At 42.9% G+C, this 12,740-nt stretch overlaps 2 protein-coding genes across 2 annotated transcripts; both read right to left on the reverse strand.

Moving 5' to 3' along the window:
* Window positions 1-1,787: 1,787 nt before the first annotated feature.
* Window positions 1,788-8,105, reverse strand: LOC122324370 (G-protein coupled receptor family C group 6 member A). The gene is made up of 6 exons (XM_043218737.1): window positions 7,876-8,105; window positions 6,222-6,513; window positions 5,150-5,905; window positions 4,658-4,861; window positions 4,438-4,555; window positions 1,788-3,692 (listed from the first exon to the last, which is right to left on the reverse strand). The coding sequence occupies exons 1-6, from the start codon at window positions 8,067-8,069 to the stop codon at window positions 2,593-2,595; spliced, it is 2,664 nt and encodes an 887-aa protein (XP_043074672.1). The 5' UTR covers window positions 8,070-8,105; the 3' UTR covers window positions 1,788-2,592.
* A 2,294-nt stretch (window positions 8,106-10,399) lies between these two features.
* zgc:112001 (uncharacterized protein LOC550384 homolog) lies at window positions 10,400-12,456 on the reverse strand. The gene has a single exon (XM_043218775.1). The coding sequence runs from the start codon at window positions 12,154-12,156 to the stop codon at window positions 11,353-11,355; it is 804 nt and encodes a 267-aa protein (XP_043074710.1). The 5' UTR covers window positions 12,157-12,456; the 3' UTR covers window positions 10,400-11,352.
* Between the last annotated feature and the right edge of the window lie 284 nt (window positions 12,457-12,740).

Here is a 12,740-nt window from a genome sequence, read left to right on the forward strand (position 1 = left end):
CATTGGCGTTAAATAACTGCTGATCTGGAGAGCAAGTGCTGGTCAAGGCAGTGTTTGCTCCTGACCCACAGCTGCCTCTGTTTCGACGGAGACGCTCCGAGCCATTCTGACACTCGTTGTCTGCACCTATGCCGCTGTCTTCACTGTGAAGAGCAGAATCTTCTGGACTTGGTTTCCTCAGAGCAGCAGCTTCCACATGAGACAAAATCTGCTTCAGGCGCTCCTCGGCCACATGCTTAGCAAGCAGCTTCTCTCCTAATATCTGAGACAAGGACCCATAGTACTCAGCTAGCTCCTGTAAGGCTGAGTCACTCAGGCATTTCACAGAGTCTCCCACAGAGATTATTTTATCTGTGGAGTGAAGAAGCATCTGCTGCAGCAGTTCGGAAGGAAGCTGGGAGAAACTTTGTTCATTGCTGGGTTTGGTTGTTGTAGGTGGATAGTCTTTAAGTGAAGAAGGCCATGTCATGTTGTGTCCATGTTCCCTCAGCAGCTGCTCGCCCTCAGCGGCCATTTCCTCCAAAGCCTGGTTAATCTCTTCATAGTGCAGGACTACTGATGCTACTGTGGTCTGTACAGAGAGATGGGTCTGAGCAGCCTGGCTCAAGAGGCCTAGCAGAGACTCATATTTTGATATGCTGGGGTTCAGGAACGCATAGGCTGCCTGGTGGGCTTTTAGTATGAACTCTGCCTTTGACTGCGCATAGGAATTTTTTCTTAGTCTATGTTTTCTTTGCTTCCTCCGCTTTCCTTGATTAACTTTTGTCCTTATCTCCTCAGTTCCTTCTCTCTGGTTTTCTAAAAGACCGTCTTGTGCACTTTGTCCATCCTGAGTGTGTACCACATCTAGCATTTGCTCAGTAACATCTTCTTTGACTGACACAGTGGCATCTTGAGCTACATCAAGTACTGAGGATCTCTTACCTTGGACGTATTTTTCATTTTCGTGTACCTCTGTTGCTGTTATTCCTTCTGTAGCGGTGCTTATTTCTGCCTTGATTAGAAGTTGTGCCCCATCAGCAAGCAGTTCGGCTTTCTTGTTTTCTGGTGATGCAGACAGTATAGCCTTTTTACTGAAAAGTTGACCTTTAGAGGGAGAGCAGCCCATGTTGGTGGGAAAAACCTATTCCTATTGACCGTTTTTTTCGACTGCAGATTTTAAATTTTTGTGTCAGAAATCCTCAGCTTGGTTCTTGTTTGTGGACCATACCAATTGTCATTAAAATCCTTAACTGTCCGACAATTCTACAATTCCTGTTCTTCTCTTTTTCTTTTCAAAATGTATCGCTGCCCAGTTGGTGTTTTGCATGCCATAGAGATCCCACGATTGAGAAACAGGACTGAAGCTTCCAGTCTTTCCCACATGCACATATGGTCAGGCTACGACAATTAAGCGCATGCGTAAGACCATAAGCTCATCTTGCTAATAAGATACCCTGCTGGTTACCTCATCTTCCTTTTTTTTACTCCTGTTGAATTCTGATTGAATTATCAGTATGTGAGTGTTATAATCAAAATATATTGCAAAGATAAGTAACTTTAGGGTTTTCTAAAGTGGTTACAGTATTCATAAAAAAATGTTTAGTTACTGTTTCAAATTTGTGTACAGTAGTACAGATTAGATGAAGTTCAGTGTGGCTTGGAGCTGGAGCATTTCTAGTTGTTTACTTCTGACCGAAAATCCCCCTGGATCTCTGCCAGCAATGTCTGCAATCTGCTGACAAAGGCGAGGATTCAAACAGAATGATCCAGCAAACACTGATAACAGCATTAAAGTTCAAAGCTCAAATAATTTTTTATTGTTTATTAAATGTAAAGACGGTACAAAAAGAGTTGTGTAATTTATGTGCTATTAACCAAATGAAGCAACAGTGCAAGTTGGGATGATATGTTTTGTGATTACAAGCAAGAAAGTATTTTAGCAGTATTCCAGACAATTTGTCACACAGTGCTTCACAGAAACAAAACAAAGAACTATCAAAACAAAGCAAAAGGTTAACCTTAGCAAATGATGACATAAACACAATCATACAATCATTCATATAGTCAAACAGCATGTGAAAAACGCAAAAAATCTGATTTGTTTTTTTTTGTTGTTTTTTTTTATGTCTGAAAGGTTTTCCGAGGCAGTGTGTAAATATGATTGAGATAATGTCAGACTTCGTTACAATGAACTTTACTAAGGCATATGTACAATAAATTACAACATGTAATGAAATAAAAAAATCTAAAAGCTTTCCCAGATCTTAAATATTTACTGTATTATTATTATAATAATTATTATATTTTTAGTAATAATAAATACAGGATTAAACAATTTCTTTTAACATGCACATGTGTGGACAAATTAGAACAAAAATAACAACCAGTGCTTTTGTTTTTTGTTTGCAATATCATCTGAACCAATTTATACACTCTTATATTTATTACAGCAATTTATAAATGCAGAGTCCCTATTTAACAATATGTATAAAAATTTACAAAACCCCCAAATTTTATCAGCCATATGTGTATGTTAGATGGAAAATCCAGTTTAAGTATTTGCTAGCTGTAAATTCACTTGCTGGAGAATGAAAGACAACTCATTTATTTTTATTGAGTAGTGTGTCTTTGTCTCAGTTTGGCATGGCGGGACACCGTAAGGTCTATACTGCCTTTATCTGCATTTAATAAGTTCACTGCCTTTATAGAACTGGAAACTGAGTTGATCTCTATCACTGATGATGGAGGGATTCGACTTGCATCATTTAATACAGTAATGTTTGCATTTGCAGTGTCATCTTTAACACGTCTAGCCAACCTGCCTATGATTGAAGCCCTTGAGTTCTCTGACAGTTCCCACAGGACTATGTAGCACTTTGGGACAAAATGACAAAACATTATTCCATAGTTGGAGGCCAGGATGGCTGAAGCTTGAACAATGTGCCGCTGCTCGGTCTTGTTTCTGTCAATATAAATGGGAATAAAGCAAAGCCAGACAAACAGATGAATCAACATGCTGAAGATGATGACACCAGTGTCATTGAAATCGTGGGGGACTTTTCTACTCTTGAAAGCAAGAAAGAAGCAAATGAAGGCCAATAGAGCTATGTAACCATGCATCACCCCAAAACCTACAATGGAGCCCTCATCACAGACGACATATTTTTCCATGCCAGTTCCAGGCCACTTTAAATCTGGGCGAGGAGACTGGAAAATCAGCCAGAACAAAAGGATTATACCTTGACCACCGGTAAGCAGGACTAAATTGATAAAAGGCTTGTAGAGTTTTTTTAACTTGTGCTGCTTGTCTGGATCAAAAGCCATGAAAGCCAGGAAAGTGCGGTAGGCTTTAACCAGAATGCATGAAACGCACAGAGTGAAACCGAGACCGTACACTGCCTGCTGTGCCCGACACAGATGCTCGTTTGGCCTGCTAATGAACATGATGACACTGACGAAGCTGACCGCCAACCCCAGTAACATGAAACAAGACATTGTATTGTCAGCCTTTTTGATTACTATTGTGTCTCTGTGCACATAGTAAATGATGAGTGAAGTCAACACTAAAACCAAGCCTATTGATGTAGCTGCTAACAGAGCTATGGGATAACTGTCCTTCCAGTCCAGATATTTCTCCTCGAATTTTCCGCATTTACTGTCTTCCTTATTAGACCACATTCCAGCAGGACATTTCAGGCATTCAGGGAGATCTGAAAAAGAAAACGTTTACAGTCATCAGATTTGTAGTAGAAATGCAGAATACATAATGCTATCCATCCTGATAAGCTTTATTATATTTAACAGTTTGGTATTTATTGGTAGGCATTGTTAAGTTCTGTGATTTCCCCATTTAGTGACCCTAAATGGATCAGTGTGTCAGTCAGGTAAAGTGCAGTCATTGTTTATGTGTCTTGTGCTACTCCACACTGTCTTTCCTCTAACTTAATAGAATTATATTTAGTTCACCTATAAATCTGTGTGTATATATCAATCTCATATATATATATATATATATGTTTCCATTGCCTTTTGCCTGTGTAAGCTGCTGTTTTGTCTGTGTAACTTCGTTTCAAGGTCAAGCCAAGTCAAGTCTCTGTCCATCTGTATTTGTTCAGGTTTTGGATTTAAATGAACTTTGATTCAGTTTACCGAGTGGATATTGGTGCTTCTCTTGTGGACCCCTGCTCTGCACATTTGGTATGTGTCCCTTATCTAACACAATCTGTCCTAATGAGCTGATTCAGGTGGGTTAAACAAGGCAGATGTGGGACCAGGATTGAAAACTACTGCATTATCTTGATTAAACAAGTAGACAGGCATAGACAATCAAATTGTGGAACTGCTAGAAGTAGGTGATCAGAGGAACCTGTATGCGGCTTAAGTCTAGTGAGTCCAAAGTGTACATTCTTAATTTCTTAAAACAAGAAAAAACATCAGAAGATGAATTGTAATTACCCCATCCATCAGTATAACTTCCTTCAGCACACGGAACACAGTTGTAGCAGCAGGGGATCTTAGATTGGTTCTTTGCAGAACCAGGTGAGCAAGGCTCTGAGCATGTGGAATTGGGGAGCTAGAGGAGAAAAGTGAGGTGTGCGATAAATGGTTAAAGAAGGCATTATAACTGTGGACAATGATTGTCAAAAATGCTGAAATTGAAAACAGCACCACTCACTTTGTTATTTATCCACTGAAATTGACTAAGGATCTCCACGTCTCCACGTTTCAAAAGAAATTTCCCCACAACTTCAATAATGCGTTCATCGTTATTTTGCCTCCACATTATGAGGTCATAACCATCCGCAAAGTCACCATTCTCATCGAAAGAATATGTATTGCCATCGAGCGTGAAATTCACACTGCGCATACTGTTCAGTAACTGCAAAAAAGTGTACGATTCCTTCAGATTAAAAGAATTGCTTGATCAAGGTTAATGGTTAAGGTTAGTTGTTACGCACTTGTTACACAAGTTCTCCATTAACCCTAATGGTAAAAATGAAGACAGACATATGTTACGGTTCTAAATTATAATTGTACTGTAGCAAAATAAATTTTGATCATAAAATAGATCAAGTTACAAGTTACAAATATTTTGTCCAATTCTTCACTTTCAAAAGTTTAAATGTGTCTGATCCTCACTGTGAAGCGTTGGCTTGAGAAATCTCACCTGCCAGGGTGGGAAGTCAGTTTCTCCTGAGCAGGCGGTCTCGTTGCATGCCAGCAGCGCTCTGAGCCCGTGAGCGAAAGCGTATATGGCCACTCTCTGTCTGTAGACGTCTCTCAGTTCCACTGCCTGGAGCATGTCATCTACATCACAGGTGGAGGGCGACAGCGAGCAGTTCAGTCTCAACTGCTTGTACTCTTCTATGAAGTCATTTCTCGCTCCTGGCGTTGGCCTGAGGTTCTTCAAGTACTCTTCGAACCCTGGAATAATTCCCATGGAAAAGGAAAAGCCAAAGATTTCGCCCACTTTGTTGATGTCTTTTATTTTTGTTAAGTAGCGGTTCATAGACCAGGCATCACTTGCGATCCAAATTCTGCTCGTGTTTGTTTGGAGCATCTCCTTAAAGAGCTTCTCCACCAGCTGCGGCTTTAGAATGAGCAGCACAACCTTGGCTTTAGATTTTTTTATGCTCTGAGCAACATCTTTGATGTGCATATCGATATCAATGTGGTCCAGGTAGTGTGGAACCACTTTCTCAAAATCAGCACATATTTTTCCCTCTGACTCTTGAATGAAGCTTTGGTAGGCCGCTAAGCCGTAGTCGTCATCTCCATAAACGACACCGACCCAGTTCCAGGAGAAGTGAGACATGAGCTTGATCAGCGCCTGAGCTTGGTAGAAGTCACTTGGTATCACACGCATGAAGGACGGATAGCGCAGTTTGTCGCTCAGGACGGGAGAGGAGGACGAGCAGCTGACCTGTTGACACATAAACCTCATGCCTTAGTTATCTGCAGCTACACTAGCTTTGTCTAAAGGACAGACCAGCATTTGTTTACCATAAAATTTATCAGTGATAATCTTTTAGTTCTTTTCCGTACCCAAAGCATCACATTATTAAAGAGTATATAGCACGCAAATTAGGACTACTCTTTTGATGGGTTATCAATCTGAACGTTTTTAGTGTGGAGAAGAGCTGGATGAAGATTTCCGGAGGAGGAATAAAGTTGCACAGGTGGGGTAGTAAAAGGTCAATATTGTTTGGTGAATTATACTTTAACAGATAACAAATTACCTGAGGAAACAGGTAGAGGCTGAGAAGCTTGGCGATAGCAATGGATAACTCTGAGTATCTTTCTCCCAGAAGAGCTTTCACTGGCGGATGGAAGTCTGTGTAGTCCACAAGGACCGGCAGAGATCCGTTAATAGCCAGTAAATGTTCCACACAGTGCAGTGCTTTGGTGGGAGATGCACAAGGATCACAGACTTCATATCCCAGCTTAATCCCCGGAAGCAATGTAGAGTTATTGATTTGTTCAATCGTGTAGATGGCGCTCAGTGACTCAGCGAATGTGGTCAGATCAAAACTGGTAAAGAGAGAAACAAACTGTGCATTAGTTAAGATGACCAGATTTCCCCATTTTAAATTTTTTGGTGGTCCTCCAGACCCCGATGAATGATGAACGTCCCTGAATTTACTGCACATTGAGAGAATAGTTTAATAATAAATACATTTCCAGAAAGCACAAACTTTGTGCTCAGAGTGAGTCTAGAACATTGGTTCTCAACTCTGGTCCTGGAGTACGTCAACAGCATGCTTTTTGTTGTCTCACTTTTGGTAAAGATCTACGGTGGTTGGACAATAATGTCAGTAATTATATATGGGTTAGTATAATTTGTGTAAAAAAAGTAAAAAAAGCAATTGTATATTGTTTATATTTTTGTTATCTATATTCTCTAGGTTGTATATCTGTATAGTGTAAGTCATGGGTGATTGAGTAAGTACTATGCAATAAGACCGGCTCTGTCATGTCCTTCACCAGTAGGACCTCAATCTCTGCTCGCAAGACAGGGGCATCTGCATACTTACTAATACTAAACTGAATTGCATAGCCGAGTCGAATGGTTTGAAGAAGCCAAAGAGACGGACTGGATGTGGGACGCGGTAGAGCTCCAAACTTCTTTCTTAAAGCTCCACTGACTGCGGAGAGCCGGTGAAAGGAGGAGCCCTCGGAGGGGAATGTAAGTAATGTAAAGTAATGCTCCCCCAACTGCTCTAACCAGGGAGAGCCCTAGAACTCCACCCCTTTGCAGGAAACAAAGTCTGGTCTGCACCTGGGTCTGCAATGGGTAGGGGCATCTTGTGATACAACTTTAAAAAGGTGTTCCACCTGCAAGTGCTCTGGTAGTGTGCTGAGGCGCACAGGGGAGATGGACACTTGCGTCACACAGGGGGGTAGTGCAGCCTGATCTGTGCAATCCACTCGACACAAACGAACCACCACTGCTGAAACGCTGTACCGCCAGCTGAGAGAGAGGACTCAAAGATCAGTCTTGGACGAGCAGAACGCTTCAAAGCAGAAAGCTGAATATGTGCTGCATCAGCTACTCATTTATACACAAGCTGTGATCAGCTGCAGCTGGAGGAAATCAGCGCATGCCAGTGTGCATTGGCAGAGTTTAATACACTCAAAGTGGATTGGGCTCTCGAAGCAAGATCCCAACTTGACTCGGAGTGACTAAATGAAAGGTGCATGGAACATACAAAAATGTGCTTTAATTCATCAATTATAAGTAAAGTTTCAGTTATGTATGTATCACTGCATTAGTAAATGTAGAGTTTCCATTTCAGAACCCATGTGAACATAGCAATAACAAGATCTGTGTTTTCTGTTGTACATATAGGGTTAGCTGCATTTAAAAATGAAGAAAGTCATGTGTGTACTCACCCCGAACAAATGAATGGCTGAGGCATAGTTCGTTTGTGAAGGTCGATTACTTTAGTGTGGATGGAGCTTAGAATGGCACAGTTAACGTCTCCTTCCAGGTACGCTCCGCTCAGGGGGGTTTCACCGTGGACCCACGAACCTGAGCTCAGCATGATCAGGACCAGCACACAGAGCTGAAGACGGTTCCTCATCATGGCCAGTTTGTGCACAAGTTCTGTCAACGGCCTATTTATTGTAAAACTGGTTCTGCTTTTTGGGTGACGTGAGTCGGGAGGCTGGTTTTGGAGGTGACTATCTGAACTTTAGCTCTAATATGCTTCTGTAGGATTTCCCATGTGCAAAAAAAAGAGAAGTGGAGAAATCCGCCTGCTCAGTCACATTTCTGTCGTCCGTGATGGAATGTGGACTCACTCTGCAGGTTACAGTAAAACGGATGCCTTTTTTTCATACGCAGTGGTAAGAAATGATGGCAGAAGTGGGGTCTACTTCAGGATCTGAGGCTTTAATAGATCTGGAGGTGAAACACTTAGATATATCTGTTATGATAAATCAGCATTCATATAGTTGATGTGTGTTAAAATATATGCATGAGCTCATAAAGGTGTATTGATAAGTCAGCAGCAGTCCTAAAACATGACCAAAGATAAATATATTGACAATGAGACTGAAAAATAACAAACCAACCAAATGAAGAGTTGGAAATAAACGTTAGAATAAGTAAAAAAAAAAAAAAGCACTGAGAATAAGAGAATAAAAGGAAAATGAATGTGACCTTAATAGAGCTTTTTTCCACAATGTTTTTCTCAGCAGAGGAAGTCATAGCTGGGGTAACAGTGTATGGGATTAGCATTCCCATTTGCTCAAACAGCAAACTAATGACTTTCAATCTAAAGAAATAAATTATGATAGAATGATAACAGCAGTCATAAGAGAGAGCGATGTCAAATTAACCATCACTCTCATAAACTCTACATGAGAAACACTCTCACATTAGTTTTAATTAGATTCTTTGTTTCCTTCTTTCCATCAAAAAATCCATCAAAATGCATTCGATCTCCAATCATTCGTCACAGTTGGTCAGTAGGGTTTCAAATCAAAATATGGCTTTCTCTTACGAAACAGAACATCTATTTAATATAAGATGTCATATGAGGAGACAGGGATCTAAAATGTTTATTACGCATTTTGAGTGTTGAGACATAGCATAACTTATGGATAAAATATCATAAAAAATATATATTATACATATGTACATTTGTTTGTTACATTACATTGTTTAGACATTGTTTAGACGGGTCTTAAGAGATTAAATGAGCTATTCATATCATATGCTTTCATTTTACTGAGGAGCCTAAACACAACCGAAACTAGTTCTAATGGACATCTGCTCATAATGCTCATAACCTGAAAACAACTAAGTGCACACTAAAGAAAGTTTCTTCCTTCCCCTAAAACCAAGCATGTTTGATCACGTGTTCATCACAGGACGAACGGCCAGAGACTCTCCATCCAGTGCTGGTCTACAGCTACATCTGACCTGTCTTGCTGGACACACGCTTCGTGATCGGTGCTCGTGAGCTCTGGACTGGGTTCAAGGGGATTTTACTTTCATCAGGTTTCTTAAAAGCAGAACACCAAGAGAATGTAGTAAAGCTGGATACACACGATTCCTCACTCGACAACAGCTGTGAAATAAAAACAAACCCGAGCGGGATCGATGTTATCATCATCTTGAATCAAACCAGGAATGTGCTCCAAGCGTTTACTTTCATAAAGCAGCTGTCGTTCCAGTAAACTCACACTGCTTGACAAGCAACACAGACCTGGAGATAAACCATAACTGTGCCTGATCATGATCTCGTTCAAGTTAAGGGTCAGAGTATGGCATTCACTACAGTAAACTACACTTTAGGACATCAGAGCTGGGGTAACAGTGAATGAATAGAAGCGGCCGCTGAACAGCATGGATCTGGTGTTTAAAGAGAAGATAGATCAGTGTGAAGGAGCCCTCTGGTGGAGATTATAATGTGTTTGTTAGTGTCTTCTGAAAACATGCAGGATTTCTTCAGCTGACTCGGCTACTACTAATTTAGACGCCATTAACTTCCCCTTTACAATTAAACAATGTTATAATAATGAAATACCAGGGTTAAACTATGATTAATCGGGGTTTATCATGGTTTAAGTATGTTAACATCTGGGTTAACCCTTAGGGAACAGAGACGTTGTGTTGTGATGAGTAAAACCCGTGTGTCTTCAGGACCTCCTTCACACCGTCAGAAGTCATCACAGAACATCAAGACGAGTCCCGGTCAGCTCCGGTCAGCGGACTCATAACAACACTCACACTGGTTTTTTCATTAGCAACCTCAAAAACTCACGTGAGACTCATGTAACCCATCTTCTGTTCAATAGATACAACATACAGCTGATCAAATAAATCAGATTCAAAAACTTAATAAACCAGTGATTAGTGTGTGTGTGAACCAGGATTTGTAAAAATTGATTGTCCAGTCAATCCAAATGATTTAATGATGTTTTTAATCCAAGTAGTCCGCAGCAGGGTTTACTTCCCAACCACTTAAAATGATGCCAAAACAATATTAATATCGTCATAAGAAACAAATGTCATTTCTTTCTGTTGATCTGAAGATATTCCTGTAGAAAGGTGCACTGTCCCTTAATATTGTCTCAAGCAAATATGAAACAGCAAATACATTAAATAAATATACAAGCATTTGACTGCAGCTTTCTCAGAAATTACTGTTTTTTTGTATCATTTAGAGGTTTGAAAAAAACATTTTAATCATAAAAATCCGCCACTGCTCCACACACCTGAGGATGAGAGTAAGAGCTCCACACAGAAGATCCAGACCAGACCAGACCTGATCAGAAGTGCTCGAGTCCACTCCGCTGCTCTTTCACACACACACACACACACACACACACACACACACACACACACACACACACACACACACACACACACACACACACCGTTTGCATATCTCAGGTATAAAAGTTTAAAATCAAGAGGACTGAGATGAATATCACGCGTTCTGTACAAGACAAGGAGGACAAGAAGTCAACAGACAGGAAGACAATATTGCTTGACCATAATGCTAATCTTCATCCAGTGCATGCTAAATGCCAAACACACACACACACACACACACACACACACACACACACACACAGGCCCTGCTAAAAACAATAAACACACCATCACAGGACTTCTAATGGTTTTACCATTAAAACATTTCAAGTGCTTCTGCATGTTCCGTTAAACCCAGTGAACCCATCACAAGCTCTGTGTTGGTGTGGATGTACTTTCTATGCTCTTTCACTTAAAGCACACTCCTCCTCACACAGCCGCAGAGTCTTTGCACCGGAAACGCCGTGTAGACCGTCTTTAAACCCGTTCGGTCAGCGGGAGCTCGCGAGGCGTGTGCGCGCTGGACGCGGTCCTCTCCGGCTCTAGCGGGGTTTGAGCGCGGCGGGGATGGGCAGAGTGTCCAGGCTCCCGGGGAAGCGCTCCGGCGGCAGCCGCGCCAGGATCGCTCGCATCGCGCAGAGCAGGAGCGGCGCGGGCGCGCGTCCCGTCAGGTAGCGGAGCGTGTCCTCGCCCAGCAGCGCGGCCCAGCGCCGCGGCTCCTCCAGCAGCGAGCTTTTCATCGCGAAACGCGGCTGCGGCAGGAACAGCAGCAGCTTCTCGAGGCAGCTCCGCGCCGCCACGCTCGCGCCGGAGTCTCGCAACTGCCGCAGCACGAGGTCGAGGGGCGTCGTGCCGCTGGGGTCCGCGGCCCGCGGCGACGCGCCGCTTCCGAGCAGCAGCAGCAGGGCGTCGGCGCGCAGCAGCTCGCAGGCCAGCCGCAGCGGCGTGTCCAGGCGCGGGCGCTGCTCGCGGCGCGTCGCCTGCAGGATGAGCGCCAGGATGTCCCGTCGGTCGTAGCGCACGGCCATGGCGAGGTGCGGCGCGGAGGACGCGCGGCAGCAGAAGCGCGCCCCCGGTGTGGCCAGCGCCTCGTCCGCGAAGCAGCTGAGCAGGTGCCGCGCGTACTCGCGGTGGTCGTGCACGATCGCGTAGAGCAGCGCGTCGGAGGGGCTGTAGACGCGGCGCGGGGCGTCCTCCTCCCAGCGGCAGCGCTCCATGGTGCGCATCTCCTCCAGCATCCAGACGGGCTTCAGGTCCCGCACCGCCTGGTAGAACAGGAACGACACCAGCTCCTGCCGCTCGCGCTCGGCCTCCATCGCGAGCGTCGTTCCGCGCGGTGCGATCATCTGAACGCGGCGCGACGCGCTGCCTGCAGTGAGAGCGCGCTGCGCATGCGCGGATCTGTCGCGCAGCTGCTCATCGTCGCCGTGTTTGCGAGAAGAAACCCATCACACATGTGCACTTGCTAGCTTACTGGAGACTTTTATTGCTTCTTCGTTTCAATAGGTTGATGTCAGTCATGTGTATCTGAGTATTATATAAAAGAAACACAAACTACCGAACTTTCTTTTCTTGCCAGGCTTACAATCTGATTCATGACATTACATTAAAATAAACAACCGAACAAAAACCTATCCAGTTTTTTGAATGAATGAGAATGAATCGTGATGAGCTTCAGAAGACTGAATGGGAATCGGAAAAGATTTTTTAAACCAAATGTACATGTCCTGATATACTACATCAGTCAGAGGTCAACCAATCACATTTATATCCATGAATAGAAAAGATGAGCACATAAAGGACATTTAGATGCATCGAAAGGGGCACGAGGTTTAATGTGAAGAGTTCATGAGCTGTTCTATAACAGAAGGGTGTTAAGAATTGGGAAAATCTCATTAAAACCTTTTTACAGATCTTAATGGACTAAATG

The sequence above is a fragment of the Puntigrus tetrazona genome, chromosome 20, assembly GCF_018831695.1.
Source record: "Puntigrus tetrazona isolate hp1 chromosome 20, ASM1883169v1, whole genome shotgun sequence".
NCBI classification, from domain to species: domain Eukaryota; kingdom Metazoa; phylum Chordata; class Actinopteri; order Cypriniformes; family Cyprinidae; genus Puntigrus; species Puntigrus tetrazona.